This window comes from Marmota marmota, unplaced genomic scaffold (assembly GCF_001458135.2).
Source record: "Marmota marmota marmota unplaced genomic scaffold, marMar, whole genome shotgun sequence".
Taxonomy (NCBI): domain Eukaryota; kingdom Metazoa; phylum Chordata; class Mammalia; order Rodentia; family Sciuridae; genus Marmota; species Marmota marmota.
Window position 1 is genome coordinate 55,707,001 of NW_026000037.1, and position 23,331 is coordinate 55,730,331.

The 23,331-nt window shown below is 39.3% G+C and overlaps 1 protein-coding gene across 2 annotated transcripts in view; it reads left to right on the plus strand.

Moving 5' to 3' along the window:
• Cers6 (ceramide synthase 6) overlaps window positions 1–23,331 on the plus strand; it is a 294,570-nt gene that overhangs the window by 262,980 nt on the left and 8,259 nt on the right. Inside the window, exons 9-10 of one of the 2 annotated variants that reach the window (XM_048812423.1) lie at window positions 22,250–22,406; window positions 23,015–23,038. In XM_048812423.1, coding sequence (XP_048668380.1) covers window positions 22,250–22,406; window positions 23,015–23,038 — 181 coding nt within the window. The remainder of the gene's footprint in view (window positions 1–22,249; window positions 22,407–23,014; window positions 23,039–23,331) is intronic. The other variant, XM_048812424.1, reaches the window with a different exon arrangement.

The window sequence follows — 23,331 nt, forward strand, 5'->3', positions numbered from 1 at the left end:
AAATATATATATATATATATATATATATATATATATATATATATATATATAAAAACTAAATTTTACTTACTCCTACCTACATCAAATAAATGCCATGCCAGTTGCTTCCATGATTTCATGGGTTCATAGGGCTTCTCTTTTTAGTAATTGAATGTGATGAAACTAATGGTTGTTGAATATTATATTTGCCACATAAATAAGGACCTTAATGGTTTTGAGATTTCAGCTAAAGCAATTCTATTGCATTGACATGGAAAACCAGCATTTTTATTGAAACCATTTTGCTTGCACTTTTTGTGCCTACAGAGTCTTGGTGCTACAAATGGGCCTAAAACTGTCATATTTTTATTTAGAACTAAGGTCAGCTTATGCTTCCCTGGTCTAGTGTCTTGAGAACCTTGAAGAATAGCCAGGTAGACTTCATATCACATGAGAACAGATCCTGACCATCTTCCTTAAGCAATTGGGAAGAAGAGGTTGATTTGCCTTATTTTAAATTTACACTGACTGTTCTTCTGCTCCTTATTGGTTCTATATCTGAGAACCTTGGCAGTACAAAGTAATGCCATTTCCTATTGAAAAAGGGGAGAAAAATGTGACAGTAAGACATGTCAGTTACTAGCCAAATGAATTGTCATTTAGCCAAATGAATGTCTTACAGTAGGGGAAATCCAGACAAATGAGCCCATTGATGGTTGGGAAGTTGTGCATGTGCTCCTCTTCATCTGTAAAGCAGGAGGATAAAAAGATACCTTCTAGTTCTGAAGTGTCTGGATCCTATGATTTGCATTCATAAGACAGTGACCTTCTAGTGAGAAATTTTTGTAAAGTAATCCCTGCAAGGAATTCGAGAGAGAGCAGTGGGTATGAGCAGGAAAAGAGAGTGGAATAGACTACTTGCTTTAAAAGTTCATAGTGTGTAGAAAGAAAGAAAATGATCAGTGGTCATTGGTTGGGAGATAACCGGGAAGGCCATGCCTTTGCTCAAACACCAGGCATATTCTGAGTGCACAGGCGCTGTAGGCTAAATGAGCGGCATGTCTTCAATATAAATTATGGCAGTAGAAATAGGAGGTAATCCTGAATGATTCAGGTGAACAAATAGATGGTGAACAAGAAACATATCAGTGTCGCAGTGTTTGCCACCTGTCATTCCTCAATAGGGTTAATCAGATGATATTTGGGGAACAGACATTCTTTGCTTTCTTATGAACTTGGTTTTATTCTGAAGAACAGTGACAATAAAGAACTCATACTAAACACTGGTTTAAAAGTTGCTTAGCCAGTGGAACAAAAACGAAAAAAGCAATTGGGTTTATATTTAGTGATCTATCTGTACGCATCTGGATTACATTTTGGGAGTAATTCAAAAGGGCCAAATCATTTCATGCCTCCTGCGACGAAACGCATGTGGGAGTCAAGCTGCAATTTTTGCCATCTGAGACACTTATTGGTGATTTTTTAAAATTCTCCCACATATATAATCACTATTCTGGCAAACGACACTTAGAATTTCAGCTTCTTAAGTATAAGGTAGAGAACGATCTTTTAAAAATAAAGAGAAGATGAGGTAAAACTCGGGAACCATTTACTCACAAATCAAAGCATTTAAACAGAGATGATGTTCTTGATGGCCAGTTCTTCTCTAAGCACATGTTCTTTAGGTAGACAAGGCTGGTGTTCATGTCACCCCTCCTCAATTGTACAGTACAACACATATTTTTCAGTCAATGGGGGAATTTTGGGCTCTGCGGGGCTTGTCCATAGCAATTGGTATTGATTAAGCCTAATGTTATCTAATGTTTTTCACAAATTTCTTCACTCTCCCTTCTACATATGCCCCAAAGGTATATATAAAGAGCAACTAATTCAGTTGATGTCATGTCATGGTAGATTTAGATCTACACATTGCCATACCCACCTTAGTTATCTCTGTTTCCTCAAAGTTTGGACAAGAACAGTTTTCTGTGGTGGGAGAGGGGCAATCAATACCCTAATTCTGTTTCTTCTGTTAAGATTGTGACAACACCTGTAATCAGATCATTGTAGCCTGTAAGAATGTGAGCCATGGACTCAAACAGTTTCTGAATGCAGGTTATCAAGTACTAGTGAGATTTTGTCACTAAGAGCACTTAAGATGTGTTTTCTCAATAATGAATCCCACTAATATGCATAATCATAATGCACCAATGAAAAAAGACCATACCAAAAAAAAGTAGTATTTTTTTCTAGGCTTCCAAGAACTCAGAAAAAAAGGAAAAGAGGTATAGGAAGGTTAATAAACTATAAAAAACTCAGTTACGTGGTTTTTTTTTTAAAGAAAATTTCTTTTTAAAAAATGATGATGATTTTAAAAGACTGTAAAGCAGATCATAAAAACCTAGAAGGCTTCTGCACTCAGATTACTTTTAAATAGCTTTACATTTTCACCCAGAGAGGCCAAAAGTGGAATTTGTAGACTCTGCATTTTGGAATGGTATATAAAATGAAAATTAACCAGAGAACCCATATTCAAAAGGAAAACCCTTGATCCTACATCCACACATGATGAAAGAAGGTACATGCATACACTTAAGTCACATATGTATTATTTTAGTTAATGTCTGAAATAACCTACTTTTTTCAATTGCTAAGACTATTAGTCTCAGTTAAATCATTTGACAGAACAACATACGTGGAATTATATGTGTGAACATACAAGTGTGAGTGCTATCAAGTGTCATTGAACTGTCTCTGGCCAAGGATATTGGGAAAGCTATTTCCCAGTAGTATGGAGGCTGATTATTTTTCAAAATGAGCCCCATATTTAAAAGTAAAAATCAACATTTAAGTGAGATAATTTAGGCTCTTAAGAGTGTCCAAATTAGGATAGGGAAAATTTAGTATAATTCAGCTGCAACATTTAGTTAGAGACAACAGTTATCTCTCAAGGACTAGCATTTCCATCCAGGTTTTCAGATTAAGGTGCTACATGTGTGAAGACAACAAGGCATGGCAGGCAGCAAAGTGACAGGCTTTCTGGTGACAGGCACTGCTGCCTGACATTCTACAACAGCCCCCTTTACTCTCACCCTGCCTTGCCGTCAGAAACCATGACAAAATTCTGTTATGCTACCTGGCCTCTGGTCCTTGTTAGGTATATGTATGGTGGATCTCATCCCCTACTTGAGAAAAATTGTCTAGAATTTGTGCTGAGGAGATTAGTTGGTGGCTGTGCCAAGGCTTTCCACCGCTGTCTCTGTGTTTCCCTCTGAAGAGCCATTGCTTCCTCTGTCTACCTTGACCTCCTCTTGACCCAATCGCATGCCAGCCTCTTCAGGGGCATGAGCAATTGTGACAGAGACCAGACTGAGGAATAGGATGACAGCATCTTCCATTAGAGCTGTGCTCACTGTGAATGCATCTGCAATCCGTGAAAGGGTCTGAGGAAAAACACAATGGAAACCTTTCAAGACTGATTCAATTAAGTGCCTCCCGGGAGAGGCTGAGTGCCAACAATGGAAAATTCAATATTGGCTCACAGAAAGACACTTCATCTTGTAAATGCCCTTTTTCCTCTAATGTGTAAGGAAAAAAAAATCTGCAGCAACCTTTTGAAGAATATGCCATTTTTTTAAAGTGCCACTTCTTTTAAATTCTTTAATGCCAATATTCATAGGAAATACACTAAGGGAGATATGAGATTATGAATGAATGGTTGCAATGTCTAAAACCAGTTGTTTAGTTGAAATCCTTCATGAAATTATTGCATGTGTGATTTTTGGTAGGGTTTGAAAAAAAGAGTGACTGTTGAGCTTTATATGGGAGTGTGGGTACAAATGATTTTGTTCTTTACCTTCTATATGAGTAAAACAGTATGATATGCAATATTTCAAAAAACTGAATTCAAAATTAAAAAGCATTTAAGAAACAAGTTTTTTTCCTTTCTCCTAAAAGTGGCATAATAGTTGATCAGCATGTATACAGTTTATCTTTGAGTTGTTAATAGGGAAATATTCATTTGAACCATCTCTGCAGCGGGATCCAAATGGGGGCAATAGGTGAATGTGAATTATTGTTACTGTCTTTAGATGTGATCATGGCATTGTGGCTAGACATTTCAAAGGAATCTGAAATATTTATAGATTAAATAACTCAGTGTCAGGGATTCATTTCTAAATAACTCAACATAGGTAGGTAGAGGGAAAAAAGAATTGAAAACACATTGACGATGAGTTAATTGTTGTTGAAGCTGCTGCAGAGAGGGAGGGTCATTGTACTATTTTCTTTCAATTCATGAATATATTTGCAATTTCCAGTAATGAAAGCAAAAGTCCTAAATAGTTAGTTATATTCCATATACAGGGTAAGAGATTCAGACTGTAAATTGCTTGACTTAAGTCAAGATCCCCTCCTTGACAATGAAGTTGGTGAGGAAGCAAAACCTTGCTTTCTGCTGACAGCTACTTGCGCAGAGCCATCACTTTTGTCCAATAAGAAGAGATATTAACCAGCATTGCGGTGCAGTGTTAACAGATGATGGGAAAAATTTAAATGCCAGATGGTGGTGATTATTTAAAAGTAATGGCAGATCATTGGGAATCAAACAGAAAATAGTCATTTTATGTTTCTGGTATGTATACTTATCCCATAATGACTACTTTAGCATCGTGATTTTGTGTACTATGCTAAGACCATGGAAGTTTAGAACTTCAAAAAGTTTAAAACTGTATCTTAGTACTTACTGTTGACACTCAAAATAAAATTTGAATAAATTAAGTCATCCATTAAGGGATAGACTTTGAAGAAAGCATAAAACTAAACATTATAACTTGTAGTTTACATCATGGATGTCAGAAGGGGCTGTTGATCAAAGAAAATTTCATGGAATTTCTTTTTATACCAGATATAACTTACCAGAATTGTATTCTGGCTCAGAGCTCACCACCAGGGGTACAAAATGAATAAAAATCCCTTGCCCTGACAGGCTTGCAATCCAGCCCTAGTGTTGGATGACTAGCTATAACCACCGCATATGGTAAACAGAGATAGCGAACTTTGCAGTCAGGGTGAAGTAGAAGTTTTGATTAATTCTGAGCAAAAGAGCAAGGATGGTTTGACCAAGGAAATATATATTTGAGCTGGGCTTAAAGAATGTCTGGGTAATAAATGAGAAGAAAGGCAGACAATCCTAAGGTAAAACCTTGAGCAAAAGCAGAGAGGCCAGAGCAAGAGATGATGTGGAGTGCAATCTGAATCAGGAAGTAGATTCTTTTCTCCTCCTCTCCTCCTCCTTCTTCCTTTTTTTTTTTTTTTTTTTTTTTTTTGGTACTGGAGATTGAACACAGAGACACTTTACTATATTCTGAGCCCTACTAATTTTTTTATTTTGAGACAGGGCCCCCACTAAGTTGCTCAAGGCTTCACTCAATTCCTGAGGTGTGTTCCTCCTGCCTTCAGCTTCCTGAGTTGCTGGGATTACAGGCATGAGCCATCATACTGACCAGGGAATAAGTTTCTGTGTCAGATCATATCATACAAAGAGTTTCTAAGGTTGGATCATAAGAGTATATTAAACTATTCCGTGAAAATTCCTAAGTTTCCTAAGTATGCAACAAGATGGTCTCACTATGAAAAACAAATAAGGTAAGAACGGAGAAGGAACAAAGGTGTCTATTGTCTTGAGTGAGTTGGGAGGAATGGCTGATGGATTTCTCTGACATTATTTAAATTACACTTCCATTTTTCTCTCATAATTTTATGTTGTTAATTTTATTTTTTGTTGAATTGAATCCTCAATTAAATGTTACATAATGTGATTGATTCTACTTTGTAGCTCAGTATTAAGAGAATGCTGGAGAACAGGTAAGGTTGGAAGACACAAAATTTAGAGGGATATGCCTTAAGCTCTCTAGATCCAACAAGGAGCTGATTTTGAAAAGTTAAAAAAAGAGTAAGGGAAAAATAAGTGCTATGTCCATGTCCAGAATTCTCAATGAGAAAATTCTATGAATTTTTCATGATATACATGTTTTTTAACAGCACTTTGTATGAAGTTGCCTCTCAACAAGTGAAAGTTCATTTTAACCAAGCACAATTTGAGGAAAAATGGACAGGAGATAAATTTACTTAGCTTGAGATTTCTATGTGATGTGTACTGTCTACAGAATTAGAAAATATTAAAGCCATTCTAATTAAGAAAACATTCAGTTTATCATATGAATATTTGAAGGTTTTCTATGTGCAATACAGAAAAGTCTATTAGGTTATAGAGACCAGTGATAAAAATAACAGACAAACATTTCAGTCTTTACCTTTATGAAATGTTCAGTCTAGGAAAGCAGACATCAATTACCTCATTACCCAATGGTGAGCATCATGAGGACATATCACTTGCTGCTAAGATCCAGCCTATCTTAGGATGAGGCAATGCCTCCCAGAGGAATGACTTCAAAGCTGTCATCTGAAGAGTCTGGGTCACATTGGCCACTGAGGACTCATGAGTCTGTCTACTGGGGAATTAAGAAAGTGTTCTGAAATTGTTCCCAATCATAGTCTAATTTCTTTAAATACACATATCCTAGATTATCTTGATGACCACCTCCTGACCAAATATTCCCACCTGGTTTCATTGTTCACATTATGTATTCATTTTCCATCATTTGAAACAAGGCCTAATGGGAAGACTAGAGGTCTACTGTAGATACTGCATAGGTGGAGCAGATGAATCAGAATAGAGTGGTGACAGACAGGAAAAATGGATTCCAAAGAATGTAGGAGACTAGCTTATATTACAGAGGATCTTAAGAGATGGAGGCATAAAGGGTATGTCACAGATTTGACTTAAGTGACTTGATGAGGACTTGAGCATTAACTGAGGAAAGAATCTGAGAGTGAATAGGAAAGACTCCAGATAAACCCTGTGTGCATTCAAATCTTGGCTCTCTCACTGTCTGAATGATTCTGAGTGAATTGTCTCCTCAATCTAGCCTCAGTTTACTTACGTGCAAAGCTTGGAGCTGAAAGTAGTGTGTATTAGTGGTAGGGTTTAAGGTAATTGATAACAGGACTGGCAGAAGTGGTAGGCAGTGGTAGTAGGATTATTTATTAGGGATAGGAATGGGGGTAAATATGAGTTTGGCTTTAGAGGTGCCACATAAATATCCAAGAGGAGGTACCAAACCATAAGTATATTGATTTGAAGCACTAAGAAAAAGACAAACAGCTGGAAAACAAATTTGGAGAATCATAAGCATTATTTTGACTATATGACTCAGCGTGGTGATAATAAAACCAGAGTTTACACGTAAATTAGGAAAATGTTTATTTCAAGGCCACAGGCAGATGCTTTAAGGACGTGTCACTATCATGGATGTGACTGTGCTACATTTAGAGAGCAGCAACAGTAGCATTCTAAGCATTGGTTCCTGGTGCACAGGGCATGTAAATAGCACAGAAGTCCCAGGGTTGTGCAGTTGGCATCTGAAAACATCAATTTCAGCACAGGATTCATTTCAAATGATGAGCACATTGTTGGCAGCTCTACTGTTGTAAAGGGCCCAACTTCAATCAGGGCATTAAGGAAAAAATATTGAGCTTTGACTTGGCTGTCATTTGTCTTACTCTGCAGAGGAAAAACAATCACAGTGGATAATGATAAAAATGCATAGTGTTAGCATTTTGTTGGTATTGCAATTTGCTTCAGTTCTGGCTGTTATGCTGCTCCCTTTAAACAGCTTCCAAAGTCACTTTGTATTAGCCTCAATGCGAGTTTTCATCTCCTTTATTGCCCACCATCCTAATAACTTTATTTTCAGGAACCTAATGTTCTCATTCTTTTTTCTGTTGCGTGTCTAATGCCTTCACTAAAGCTAAAGCCTTGGCAGTAAACAGGCCAAAAACAATTATCATGGCACAATGCACTGAAAAATTATGCCTTTGGGTATAAATATTGCAAGGGACATGTGAGGAGCAGCCCTGCTTGGTCTGTACTTGTCAGCGTGTCCAGCAAGAACACTCATGGATGCTGAAGTGAGGGCCCCATCTACTGTCCCTTTGCTTGGAATAGATGGACCAAGTGTTCCCTATGGTCAGTACCTAGTATTTAATTAAGGGTCCATACATGCCTTGGCAGGTCCAATACAATCATTGTCCTCTTAGAGCTTATGCTGTACAGAGGAGGCAATGAGAGCCTGGGCAAATATCTCAAGTGAAATAGACACAAATTAAAGGACAATTCATAGGAAGAGGCCAGTCAGAGGGAGCCCTACCCATTACCTTCTTAGATGGGAATGGCTTGGCCTACTCCTGGAACAGAAAGATTGATAATAATAAAAAAGGAGAAAGTAGAGGAGGAGGAGAAAAGGTAGATGCTGAGGTTGGAGAGGCAGAAAAGAAGCAAAGCAAAGTAGGGACTTTCATGGGACTTGGTTGGTGTAAGGTGTTTAGGGTTTTACTCTAATTGCACTGGCCAGTCTTCACAAGATTTAGAGCAGAATGATTCCAGTGATCATGATTACCCCTGACACCTTTCAGCATCATGAAACATAGGACTACACCCTGTTGCCCCTGGATACCTATCTTCTTGGGATGTTGCTTAACGGGACATTGGTTGCCTTTCCATATAGACTGATTTTTTTCCTTGAGTCAAATAGTTTAGGTGAAGAAAATGCAGTTTGCCCCAGGGCCTCATACTGCATAGAGCTCTTTCTAACTCTCCCAGTAGCTGAAGCAGAGTTTGGAAAGACAATCGCACACTCAGAAGATGTGTACGTTGGAATGTATAACATGACCAGCCACATAGAATATACCAATTTTTATTTGAACCCCAATTCCTCCACTACTCCATGAGTTCTTTGAAGCTCACTATTATATAGTTTCTGGTAGTGTCAGGCATAGACTACAAACTTAATGAAGATGATTCCACTTAACTTTTTTGATTACCAAATAATTAACCAAGCTTCCCTTGCTACCTTTACTTGCTTTCATGTTGTAGCTGCAAAATGTAGGTCTATTTTTAGGCTAAATATCAGTGATAGCTTTGAGCCTGATCAGAAACCTTATTACGGCAAAGCTGATTCTAAAAGCCGACATAAATGTGAGCTATGTTTTAGTCAGCTTTTTTGCTGCTGTGACTAAAAGACCCAACCAGAACAATTGTAGAAAAGGAAAACTTTATTTGAGAGCTCACAGTTTCAGAGGTCTCAGTCCATGGATAGTGGGCTCCATTCCTCGGGGCTCAAGGCGAGGCAGGGCATCATGGTAGAAGAGTGTGGCAGAGGGAAGCAGCTCATTTTGATGGTCAGAAAGCAGAGCGAGCAACTGAGCTCACCAGATACAATTATATACCCCAAAACCATACCCCCAATGCCCCACCTCCTCTAGTCACACCCCACCTGCCTTCAGTTACCACTCAGTTAATCCCATCAGGTGATTAATTCACTGATTGGATTAAGGCTCTCGCAGCCCTATCATTTCTTCTCTGAATTTTCGTGCATTGTCTCACATGTGCGCTTTTGGGGGACACCTCACATCCAAACCATAACAAGCTCACAGCAATGTCAGATTAAGAATCCAGGAGCTAGAAACAGATTGAAGACCTCTTATCCACTATAGTACCAATAACTGACTCTTCCAAATAAGTTGGTTACCTTTTCTAAGCAGAGAAGGGACTGATACTGTGGTTTAGGTGTGGGTTGCCACAGGGAATTTATTTATCACCCAGGTCCTGTGCAAGTATGCACAGCACTAGTGGATGATGGGGAGGAAGCTGCAGGGTCTCCACATCCCTTCTCTGCAAATGAAGCCATCCCAAACAGCTTCCAAAAGATTATTGCTAAATCAAGCCCTTAATCTAGAAGCACCACCCACTGATTTCCAAATCATTGAAGATTTATCATATTTTTTACTGTAAATTCAAACTTCTCTTCCTAGAAAGACTTTCCACAAAATGATACCAACTAGCATTCCTTCCTTGACTTATGAGTACCCTTTTAAACTGTCAAGATGTCTTGTGATTATCCTTTGTTTCTCTAGCCTACAGTACTATTGCTCAAAGTACCCCTGCTTGCTTGGAACACCTGTTATATGTAAGATATTGTACCTTAATAAGTTAATGTGTTTCTCCGATTCTCCTCCACTTATTTGTAAACTCTTGAGTTTATACTGAGTCTCATCCATCATGAAATCCCTCAGTATACAATTGCACTGGTGGGCAAGGGGTGACCCAGGTGTCTTGTAATTTTAGAAGATGTCTTTTTTTTTTTTTTTGTATTCAACATATTGGTCATAGGAGGAAGAATTTAAGACTATTGATTGTGTTTGACACTGGAATTTTTCCAGTAATGTGGAATTAGATAGCCCATGCTTTAAGCCTGTACACAGATTGAAAATTAAAGAGAGTAAATGATAAAATCTGTTGCTGGTAGCTTTCAGACTTGTTGGATGGAACAGGAATGCAAGGTGAGGACTACAGATTCTCACTTCTATTGCCAAGACATGCCTGGCCTGGCTTGGGTATCCCTGACAACTTCGTTACATGTGGAAGCTGGTGACAGAGTGTGACAAGGAACTTGGCCCATGGCTGACCATAGCAGCACAGCTGAGTGCTTACCAAAGAGTCCCTGCGGCCTTTGTGTCTGATTTGCATGTCCTGCTGCCAAAAGCTAAAGTTCTGCACATTGTTTGCTCTCAAATATTACATCTGCCCAAAGCCTTGATCATTCATGGGCTCCTTCCTAAAGATGAGATTTTGTACTTTCTCCCCCTAATCTTCCTACTTTCTTACTTTTACCCATATTTCTAAGAGTTAAGCACAAAAGAAAATCTCCCTCCTCTTTTTCTTGGCCTTGATCATTAGGGTAAATTTGTGTGTGTGTGTGTGTGTGTATGTGTGTGTGTGTATGTGTGTGTGTGTGTGTGTGTGACACTCAATTGAGAAGAATTTGCCTATACATGTGTGGGACATCTTTTGTGCAAAAAAAAAAAAAGAAAACATTAGAAAAAGTGAAATTTTAGCTAAATATAAAAACCTAAGAATTAATAGAGCTGTTTATGTTAGAGTTCAAGAAATCTTTAGTAATCCTCTTGTCTTAGATCTTTATTTTGTAGATGAAGAAACACAGGCTGTGAAAAAAATAGTGAGAGTCACAGGATCGAGCTGGCGAGTGCAGGAAGTGAGCCTAGAGCTCAGGCGTTTTGCTTCTAGTTCATGCATTAGACTCTGCTGTTGGCTCTCTTCTGAGTCCACTCACTTCCCACCCACACTCCCAAACACATCCATTATAGTCTGCAGCACTGTTCCAGTAGTTAACATTATTTCAATTTTATTTTAATCTGTGTTTTTGTTGATTGATTGCCTTATTCTTATTCAGTCCATCTAATTTCACGTGTGTTACCTTTCTCTCAAGCTTATGAAGCCTGCAAGAGCGATTTTTTTTCTTATCTAAATCTCTGTATTTACTCTCCTACAGTTTTTCCCTCTTGACTTTGAGCATCTTACAATTCAATTCCATGAATTCTTGACTTATTCTGGAAGAGATAGTTCTTTTTTAAAACATGTTTGTTGTATCTCTCTTGCCAAAGATAATAAATATAATAGGATGAGAATGTCCCTCAATATGGTAGACCTGTGAGACACTTTCTCTTTGTAGGAACACTTCCAAACTTTTCAGGGACATTTTTTTAAGATAAAATTAAATATTGAATCCTGGAAATATTTAAATTAAAACATACTTCAAAAATAGTACTATTATACTTCCAGTGGAATCCAAGTATGTTGGAAAATTTCTGCATACCAAATCACATCCTGACACACAGAGCTACCTAGAGGCAGCTGCATCAGTAGAAGTAAGAGATGGTGCCTTCTTTCCTACCCCACCCCACTGCTTCCACCCTCCCTATCTGCTAGTGAAAGAGGCTGGCATGGCTTGGTATTGGGCAGAATTGGGGACAGCATCAGAAGGGGGACGCCAGAGCAAATTACAGAGGCAAAAAGGTTTTTTGGAGGGTGGAAGGCCAAGCACCAGACCCTGGGGACCATACAGAAACACAAAGTCCAGAAAGAACTATAAGCCTGAGTCTCTGAGCAAGAAAGACATGAAATAGGAGAATAAGGAAGTTAGAGAGGAACAAGGGACAGCAAAATACTCTTTAGCATACCTTTTGGACATGCTAGCTAGCATGTGCAAGGTGAGTGGGCCTAGATTTCTTAAAGGGCCATAGGTCCCGCATGCACTAGAGGATATATATTTTACATGTATAATACATAATATTTGTTCAGTTTTAAGAAAAATTTTAGTGATTTCAAATTAGTATATTACAGGTTGAATATCTATTATCCAAAATGCCTGGGACTGGACATGTTTCAGATTTTAGAGTTTGGGGGTTTGGGGAATTTTTGCATAGACTTTACAGTTGAGCATCGCAAATCTAAAAATCCAAACTGCTCCAATCTGAAAATACAAAGTGCTCCAAAACCCAAATGTTTTTTACCATCATGTTAGCACTCAAACATAATTTCTCAGCATTTTGATTTCAGATTTTCAGATTGGGATGCTCAGCCTGTAGTTAAGGCACTGCCCTAGGAAAGCTAGTATCTCCTTGATACACAGAGAAGTCACACAACCAGGCATGTGGGCAGTCAGGGCAGGGCCAACCTGAAGTCCTGACACCTGGAGTACCCCCTTCTTTTCTAAAGCGATGACAATTCTCTTCAAGGTTCCACACAAAACAGTTGGGGTTTGATCCCTGAATAATGAAATACTGAGATATTTTCCCAGAGCCCAGACTCTACTGGAACCTTCTGGAGGGATTTTGAGGCATTCTTCCTGTCTTGCCAGCTTGCACGTGGTGGCTCCTGAACCTTAGTCTCAGCTCTCGTTTGCTAAAAACTTAATGAAGAGTACAAATTCTCCATTTTGATGTAATTTTTAAAAGAGAGACACCTAGAGATAATGTGTTTAGATTTAAAATAACAAAGCCTTTATATTGGGACCTTGGATAATTAAATACTATTTTGGGATCTTGATCTTCTGACCAAAAAAAAAAAACCCACCAGTGTTATATATATTATATCTTCTCTCCCACCTTTATAGGTTAATGACAAGACTCAGTCTAATAAAATGCAAGGTCATTAACCATCTGTCCAATGAGACAAAGTATTACTGTAACTCAAGCTGTGTTAAACCCTTCAGTTAACTAGATATTGACATATTTCACCAATGCTTTCTGACCCTTCATGTCCAGGGATACTCATTTGAAGTCTACACAAGTAGCTCCCAGCACAGAGGTATGTAACTTGGTGCTGAGTGCTTTGTTTCCTTCTTTAGGGAAAGTGCAGACCACATCATTCCCAGGGGCTGTGACCAAGGGACTGGCCATGTTCCCCACCCCGCTGCATGCTCTTCTGGCCTCAGAGTGTCTCTCACATGGGAGTTCTTTCTGGCTTGTTTATGAGACAATACAAATAACCCCTCCCCAGCAAGGATGTGAACAGAAAACCAAGAAGCGAGTAACTAGATGTTTTAGTCAGCTTTTTTGCTGCTGTGACTAAAGGAAAGAGGCTCAAACCTTTGTTTGGGGGCTGACAGTTTCAGAGGTCCCCATCAGCAGATAACAGTCTCCATTCCTCAGGGCTCAAGGTGGGGCTGAACATCATGGTGGACGAGAGTGGCTGGGGGAAACAGCTTACATGGTGATCAGGAAGCAGAGAGAGAGGGGTGGGGGAGAGAGAGAGAGACTCCACATGCCAGATAAAAATATATACCTCATGAACACTTCCTCCAACCACACCCCACCTGCCTCCAGTTACCACTCAGTGGATCCCATCAGGGATTAATTCACTGATTAGGTTAAGGCTATAACCCACTCACTTCTCCTCCAAACCTTCTTGCATTGTCTCTCTCACATGAGCTTTTGGGGGACACCACATCTAAACCATATCACTAGAGCAACTTCTCTGCGTTCCTGTTGTAAATAGTCACACTGGAGATGGAATCTTCATGCCAGGCAGCTATAATGCCAGAAGCCACTAGAGTCCCTCAGAGTAGGTTCAATGAATTCTAAGACCCACCAAACTTTTCTGCTTTACCTCAATTAATTGATTAGATCTAAAAACTTTAACTAATGCTGAAGCAAATAATCATACAAAACCAGAGTTCCAGGTCGGTATGTATGTAGCCTTTATTTTCTCACATCTTTAGGGGGGGAAAAAACTCCCATTCCTAGGGAAAGGGAGAAAAAACGAGGACAATCATGGCAGCCTCGGCATGGGGGTCATGCCCTGCATTTGGCCCTGCTAGGAGCGGTCCCTACAGTGGACATGAGGGAAATAAGCCCTTGAGGGAGGAGTGTGCACATTCGGGAAGGTTTTAGAGCATGTTCTTCCATTCTGCCCTACAAAGATGGGAAAATGATTTTAAACTCTTTTAGAAAACTGGAGGAATGAGATGAACCCCTGGAGTTTCTCTCTTAGATTTCTACCTGCTCAGCAGGATTCAGCCTTATCTAACCTTTTCTCAAATCAAGGATATTTGAAGATATGCATAAACCTCAGCCCTCTCGAAGAGGAAAGCAAAGCAAAGGGCACAGGCTGGCACTCCCATTTTCCAAGCTGCATTTAGAAAGAGATCTTTGATTTTGTGTCATGAGTATTTCACATACATGTCAAGACGGGAATGAAGAGCATCACATGGGTTTCATTAATGGGGATAATTCTTTGGGGATTTAAGGCTTAAATGGGGTGGGACAAAGTGGGGAGACCAGTTAAAGAAACCCAAATGGATCATTTAAGCAGGAAGAGCCTGAAACATGGCTATTAGAAACCAGATTCTGAACCTAAAAGATAACCCATCACAGGACACCAAAGCAGGGAAAGACAGGCCAGAGGGAGAGGTCTTCATGAAGGCTGAGCTACACAGGTACACTTTGGCATGTGTGTGGGCTGGCTCTGAGCACGTGCAAAGGGTGAAGGCTGAGAAAAGGCCTAGAGAACTGGGAGATGGAGTCCAGAGATAGTAGAGTCCAGGGCCCAGATCCTTATGCAGGGAGGTTCAAATCCAAATCCAGTTCCCCACCCCCACCCACCTGCCTCATAGCTTTGACCTTGGGAATATTATTTATACTCCCTATGCTTCAGTTTTCTCACCTGAAAAAATAGGGTTATCAGTTGTAGGAACCAGGCAAAAGTTTGTTTTACCAGCCAGTAGGCAGCAAAGAAGTAGGCAGAGGGCAGAAAACAGGTTTGCTAAAATCAGGACACATCCTGAAAGACACAGCCCTGGCTAGGATGACTCGAGCTAGGAGATCAGGAGCATAGAAAGGAGTCCAGGCAGGAAGGGGTTAAGAACATAGGCAGACAGCAAATGGGCACCAAGAGGCCAGTGACTCACTTTGAGAAAAGCCTCTGGCCCCAGCCAGGAAGTCACCAGTTACAAACTTGCTGCCATCAGGGACTGATTACTAACTCCGGCTGGGCTATGACCAAAAGTAAAAATAAACTAATAGACCCCATACTTGATTTGGATACAGACACAGAACTAATGTGTCCATTTTTAATTAAAAGGGAGAGTTGACCATGTTCAGGTTCAGATTTCTATCAGGGATAAAGAAATCACTTATGTGTTTGCTACAGGCTAATAGGTAAGTGAAACTATTATTCAAAAGAATTAGGCACCAACCCACAAGCTACCTAGAAACTGTCCTCCCCAACAGAGAACACACTACCAACACCAGTGCTGTGCAGAAGTCCATGACTGGGTAGGGGAGTCTTGTTGAAAGCCAGCAAACTGCAAAGATGCCTTTCAGCCATGTAGCAATCTATACTGACCAACTCTTGACCAAGATGTCATTGAGGCCTGGAGTCTTTATTAGAGAAACTGGTACACAAGGTTTCCTTGTAATAATGAATTGGTTACCTGACTTCCAGGTTTTAAGTGCCCATGGTTTGTATTAAGTGTAATTTTAAATGCATTTCTATTAGCATCTGCTTTACAATGGGCAAACATGCTAGTAGATTATTGGCTCTCTCTGGGCAGAATCTACATTTAATTTATGTTATGTGTAGGTCAAATGCACACACATGAGGAAATATACAGAAATCTGGGTAAATAATGACAAGACCATTCAGAAGCTCTGGAGTAAAGCTTGACCGCAAAGCACATTTTACTTTTCAAGGTTTCCTCACTAGCATTAGGTACTGCTCTTCAGAACAAAGCCCTGACTCTGACTCCCTGCTACAGAAGAAAGCCTGACTCTCTTTGGATACTTGATGTGGGTCCAATTATTGTGGGTTTTTCTAATAGAACATTCAGCCCAAGCTCAGACAGAACTCTTTGGTGGAGAAAAAGGGCAGAGGCAAAGTTTGTGGTTACCTGCCATGACCAGGGACCCTGATCTCATCAAAAACATCTGCCTTTAACTCAACCACACAATAAGGTGACCTGGGCTGTCTTTTAATACCTCAATTACCACTGTGTGCTCCTTCCTGTGAATCACCAGTGTTTTTAAAAGATATATAGCGCTGAAAGGGAGAATGTTCATCCAGCTTTACATATAAACAGCAGCAGAATTAAACTCTGACTTGGAAGGATGCAATAAGAATGAACAAAATTAAGCACTGGAGCTGGCTTTTCTGAATGAGATGCCACTGGAGGTCTTTTCATGCTGTGTTTTGACATTATGAAACTTCTTGAGTCCCCATCCTTAAGGGAAAGGCAGAATGATTTAAGTCACACTGCTGCTTCCAATGCAAATGAGTACAGCCTTAAATTACATATTAAACTGAAACAACGCTGTTTTCTTTATTTAACAAGAGCTTGTAAACTCTTCTGCATGAATGCATGCATCCTACCACCACATATCCTGTATAATATTTCTGTGATAATGAAATTTAAGATGAATTCACAAAAGGTAAGAATGAACAAAACTAACTATAGGGCATAGCCAAATTAAATTCTTATGATTCATTAAGCAGCTATTAAAATAACCCACTAAGTCTAAGTTACTGGGGTAGAAAACAATGTATCTGCACATCACCAGTGAATTGCTTGAGCTCAGCCTTGCCCAGCAGGTATCCATTTCTGCCAAGTCATGCAGGGAGCAAAAGTCTCAGCCTGGAGCTCCTTCATCCCATTAGTTGATGGAATTTTTAAAAGGAATGGTGTAATCTGGAGATCAACTGGTTTCTGTGCTGGGGCTCCCCTCTGACAAAATGTTCTGGCAGAATAGGTCCCTTTGAGCATGCTTTGTGCAAGTGTAAAGCGCCATCTTCTGGTTAAGCGAAGTCTAACATGAAGGGAAAGAAATGGTCTGTTCTGGTCCCTTCTGCCTCCACACACTCTTCTACTTGAGTTAAGCAGCAATAGAGGTTTGACGCTATAGAGTAATTATTATTTAGAAAACAAAAATAATTCATTTTCTTAGAATCAATATGTTGATCACAAATTCTTGTGGATTCACTGATATCAATGATAATTCAAGCTAATAAGTTGCAAATTGACAGTGTACAAGTATTCTTTTTGGCCCACAGAGTACTTTCTTCCATCTTATTCTATTGAGGTATGTTCACACATGCAGTGTAGAGCATGAATCTTCAGGGTGTGGTCTGATGCTCGGTACATTACATTTGTACGTTTTTACATGTATATAACACATGTAATCATTACCCAGATCAAAATATGGAAGTTTCCAGCATCCCAGCAGCCTTAGTCCTCCCTCAGAGATGACCACCATTCTGAACTCTGCCACCATAGATTTGTAATGGCATCACTAAAGTACAAACTCCTAGCCCCAAACCCCCAGAAAGAATTAGAATGCTATAATTACCATTGTAATAGTTTTTCCAGAATGTTCCTAAACATTCTGGGCTTAATGTTTGCTTGCAGAGTCCTGGTATCAATGTTCTTTCTCTCCCCAGTGGAAATTCCTAATATATTATTTTTCTTCCCTACCTTGTCACTGAGAGATACATCTCTTCGGTGTACTGAGTATATTTTCCCAAGTGTCCCTGCAGGCAGCCAAAGCAATTTTTGAAGAAATTCTATGGCATCTCAGAGGTGCCACTGACTGTCATGGCACAGCGGGTGAATTCTGATGCAGCATTTCAGAAATGAATGGGAATGCCTTGTTGCCCACAGCTGCTCTGACACCTTGTTCAAATTAAGCCAAGCAGTAGCATCTGTCCTGTAGTTGTAATGGTGAGAAAGGATCTCAGCTTATAATCCAGCCAAGCCTACTTAATAATGAATAGCACAACACAATCACTGTTGCTATTATACACCACCACTTTCCATTCAAATGAAACTAAGTTCTCTCTGAACATCAAAATATATAGTTATATATCAAGAAGCAGAGCCAGTTTTGAAATGAAGTTGTTATTTCAGAGCTTTCTTGCATGTATTTGTTTATTTGATTGTTGGATAAGCAGACACACATTCAATCAACAACCATGGTAGCAAACACGTTATTTTCTGGGTGTTTTGCAAGATGTCAGAAACAAAAGTGAAAGATGTGCAGGTCCTCCCACATTGCCATGAGTTGAGCCTTGTTTAGCCTGCAAGCTGGCATTTAAGGGAATCACTACCTCTCTTAGAATAAACAAGGCAGCAATATAAGCATTTTTCTAATGTAGCCCTTTTCACAAATGACTTGTATTTTTTCTAATTATTTGTCATGACTTTGGAAAATAGAAAAATGTAAAGAGGAATACATAAAAGAAAACTCTTATTGTGAACTTATCATTACACCCCCCTCCCCCTCTCTCTTTTCATGTGTACTTCTTGGAGTTATGTTTTATACCATATTTTCCTCTAACATTAGAAATTCTCAAAACACTAAAACTTTGAGTGACGTCACAATTTCTGGAATAAGAATGAAAACTGATTTATTAACCATTCTCTATTATGGGATATTTTTATCATTTGCTGTTTTTACAATGCTTATAGATGTTTTGTTTGAAATTGAGTCTTTCATTTCCTGCCATACTCAATGACCATCTAGAATCATGTTAATTTCATTTCTTTTTTTTTTCTTTTTTTTTATTGGTTGTTCAAAACATTACAAAGCTCATGACATATCATCTTTCATACATTTGATTCAAGTGGGTTATGAACTCCCATTTTTTACCCCAAATACAAGTTGCAGAATCACATCGGTTACTCATCCACATTTTTACATAATACCATATTAATGACTGTTGTATTCTGCTACCTTTCCTATCCCCTACTATCCCCCCTCCCCTTCCCTCTCATCTTCCCTCTCTACCCCATCTGCTGTTGTTTAATTCTCTCCCTTGTTTTTTTTCCCCCTTTCCCCTCACAAACTCTTATATGCAATTTTGTGTAACAATGAGGGTCTCCTTCCATTTCCATGGTTTCCCTTCTCTCTCCCTTTCTCTCCCCCCACTCGTCTCTGTTTAATGTTAATCTTTTCCTCATGCTCTTCTTCCCTGTTCTGATCTTAGTTGCTCTCTTTATATCAAAGAAGACATTTGGCATTTGTTTTTTAAGGATTGGCTAGCTTCACTTAGCATAATCTGCTATAATGCCATCCATTTCCCTGCAAAATCCATGATTTTGTCATTTTTTAGTGCCGCGTAATACTCCATTGTGTATAGATGCCACAGTTTTTTAATCCATTCATCTATTGAAGGGCATCTAGGTTGATTCCAAAGTCTAGCTATTGTGAATTGTGCTGCCATGATCATTGATGTGGCAGTATCCCTATAGTATGCTCTTTTAAGGTCCTCAGGGAATAGACCGAGAAGGGCGATAGCTGGGTCAAATGGTGGTTCCATTCCCAGCTTTCCTAGGAATCTCCATACTGCTTTCCATATTGGCCGCACCAATTTTCAGTTCCACCAGCAATGTACAAGTGTACCCTTTTCCCCACATCCTCGCCAGCACTTATTGTTGCTTGACTTCATAATGGCTGCCAATCTTACTGGAGTGAGATGGTACCTTAGGGTGGTTTTGATTTGCATTTCTCTGACTGCTAGAGATGGTGAGCATTTTTTCATGTACTTGTTGATTGAATCATGTTAATTAACAATGGCAAAACTGGCTGTCCCTGGTTTGTTCTTGATTTCAAAGGAATTAAACTGGTATGATAGAGTTAAAAACCGTAGTCTTTTGAGTTCTAATTTTTAAACATCAAGAGTAGAGAATTTAACATTACCAAGTATCTTTTAGGCTGTTGAAATAATTAGATTGTACTGATTGAATGGATATGAAAATTATATTAGTTTAATGTAAGTCCTCCTTCCTCAGAGTGAATACTATTCTATCTTGCATTACTATACTTTTAGCAAATTGTCAAATTAAATTCTATACTATTGTGTTTAGTACTGAAGGACATGTATCTGTTATGCATTGTTCTTTAGAGATGACTGGTTTAGCAACATTAAAAATAAACTGTCAATCATTCTAGTCTATAAGTGGGGTTGCTGAAATGGAGGGCAGGCAAACAATTTGTGTCCCTTTTTCATCCTCCCTTTTCTTCTGACCTCTCATCCCCAGTTGTCACAGGGATCTTCCTTTTGTGACTCCATGAAGTACTTTCCTTAACCTCTCTCTAAGATCTCATCAAATCGTTTCTTAGTTTTGAATTCTCCGTATTGCCTTCTGTTCTCGTATGAGTGGTCCATGTCTTAAATTTGAGAGTTTCCCATCCAGCCCCCTTAGCCAGCAGTGTCCTCCACCTCACCCATCCTAGAGAATCAGATTGGTCCCAACAATGTGCTGAAGTGACAGGGATGAATGGCGCTTAGATAAGTTTTCTTGTGAACATCTTGTGATCTCTGAACCAGCCCTGTGCCCACTGAGGAGCAGAGCAGAGGAAAAAGCAATTCCAAAATTATGTGAGTACCATGCTGCTCTGGGCAGCAGTATGGGTCCAGAAGACATAAGTCACTTTCCAGGGACATGGCAAGAGGACACAGACAGAGACCAGAGCAGGCCCCAGGACTGGCCCCATGTGTCTGCTCCAGGTGGCTGCTCCATCTAGTTTTGCTGTAATGATAGAGAACCAGCTACTCCAAATAATGTCCCCTGACTCATATACTACTACTATATACTTTTAAAACTAAATACATTCCTTATGCTCTAATAATTTTTGTTTAAAAAAATCCTCTGAATATTTATTTCAGGACCTCACTTCAAAATAATGTCTTTCAAGTTCAATTCTTTCCCAGGAAAATTCCCAGCCTTGCAAGATGAAGGGTCTTCTAGTTGCCCCCACACACTACCTATAAGCCTGATCCCCCACATACTCTAATTCCTACAGTGTGTGGCAAGTGGTTTTCATTTAACTCGTGTTTCTGGGATTGATCTTTTTTTCTTGTACGGTAATATTCTTGAATGGTATTATTCATACTTACTGAAGGGCCAGAAGCAACCTTAAAGGATCATGCAGACCTTTTCACAAGTAGTTAGGTATGGAATTGCATTCAAAAAGAATGAAAATGAATGGAAGAAATGGTGACAAAAATGAAGGGGAAATCAAATGACCCAGCAATTCTGGTCATTTACTCAAGATATGTGTACTAAAAGAGTATACCCATGCTCTTAGCAGCATTATTTGCAATAGTCAAAAGGTGGACGTAACCCAAGTGTCTGCTGACAGACAAATGGATAAGCAAAATGTGGCATATGTATATATAACTCAGCCTTGAAAACGAAGGAAATTCTGACACTGGCTGCAACTTGGATGACCCTAGAGGGTGTTCTGCTAAGTCAATAAACCAGTCACAAAAAGACAATGATTATATGATTCCATTCACATGCAGGGTGATGTCTAGAGAATTCAGGTTCACAGAGGTGGGAAGTAGAACAGAGGTTCTGCTGGGGGCAGAGAGGACTGGGGATGGGAGGTGATCACTTTTGCAAGAATCTCAATTTTGCAAGATAAAGAGTTCTGAAGATGGATGGTGATGACGATGACACCACAAGGGGAATTGACTTAGTGCCACTGAATTGTACATTTAATAAGAGTTAATATGGGAACTTTTGTATTATAGGTATTGTGCCAAAATTTTTTTAAGTGAACAGGGGGAAAAGTACACTATTAGAGCAAGAATCACAATTCAAATCAAACCACCAGGCCAATGCTCCAAGCAACAAATCTTCCAAGCACCTTCTCTTCAGACCACCCTTCCTGGAAAGAAGTGGTTTGGGGAGTTGTTGGCCTTGTGCTTCCAAGAGGTCACTAGGATCCCTTGGAGAGCAAAGTGAAATGCTAAGTTCAGTAATTACTTTCTTCTTCTTCTTCTTCTTAGGGTGTTAAACACCACATTATTTGAGAGCTGGGAGATCGTTGGACCTTACCCTTCCTGGTGGGTTTTTAACCTACTGCTGTTGCTAATACAAGGGTTGAACTGCTTCTGGTCTTACCTGATTGTAAAAATAGCTTGCAAAGCTGTTTCAAAAGGCAAGGTAAGCTAAAACTCACTTTTGATATGTCCCAGAAAATTTTGTGGATTGGTTTGTTTTGTTTCTCTGAAACAACTATTGATTTCAGATTTCATTGAAATTGATGTTGTTTCTTCCAGATTGAGCAAAGCCACATGGAAATACAAACTAAATTATTTTCTTCCTTTTGGTTCACTTTTGAAGTCCTTATATTGCACTAATGATGGTGTCCAGTGATCTGCATGTGAAGGTTTAGTTTAAATGATGGTGTATCATTTGTTGTATTCTTTCTCTCCTCTCTCTGTCTCCCCTGGTCCTTCTCTGACTATGTCTTTACTGAACAGAAATTTAACAAGTTCTTTCCTTTTTTTGAGAAGAGTTATTTGGTGCAGTATGCCAATTAAAAAATATATGTGTCTCAAATTGAAAAAATAAATACTTTCATGACTTGTCCAGCAACATTTAGTTAAATCTCTCTATTGGAAGTGAATTCATGGGGGTGACTTGCTTAAAGCTTCCTTAAAGTTTCCTGAGCCTCAGTCCCTTTGTGTAGAACAGTGACTTTTCCAGATTGTTCTCTATGACATTTTCTTACTTCGTTGTTTGTTCTCTTCCTCCTGCCACCCTGGAAGGCTGGGAAGTGGAACCCTTTACATGTAAGTGTCTCATACTTTCTCTTTCCCTTACCTGGGTGCCACGTGCCTGTTGAAGGGACCCTTAAATGCTTTTGCTTCATGCATATTGTGTGTCTCATCTGTCAGCACTGACTAGAGGCTTCATGTAAGGCGTGGTTTCCACTTAGCTACAAAGAACATTAGGAACAGCTCTGCCCATGTGTATGAGCCTGCAGTCTCTTAAATTTTGCATGATCCAACAGAGGAATTTCTTTCATTGGTGTTTAACATGTTGACCAAAACACAGACCAAAGTGAAGTGGGAGAAATAAAACT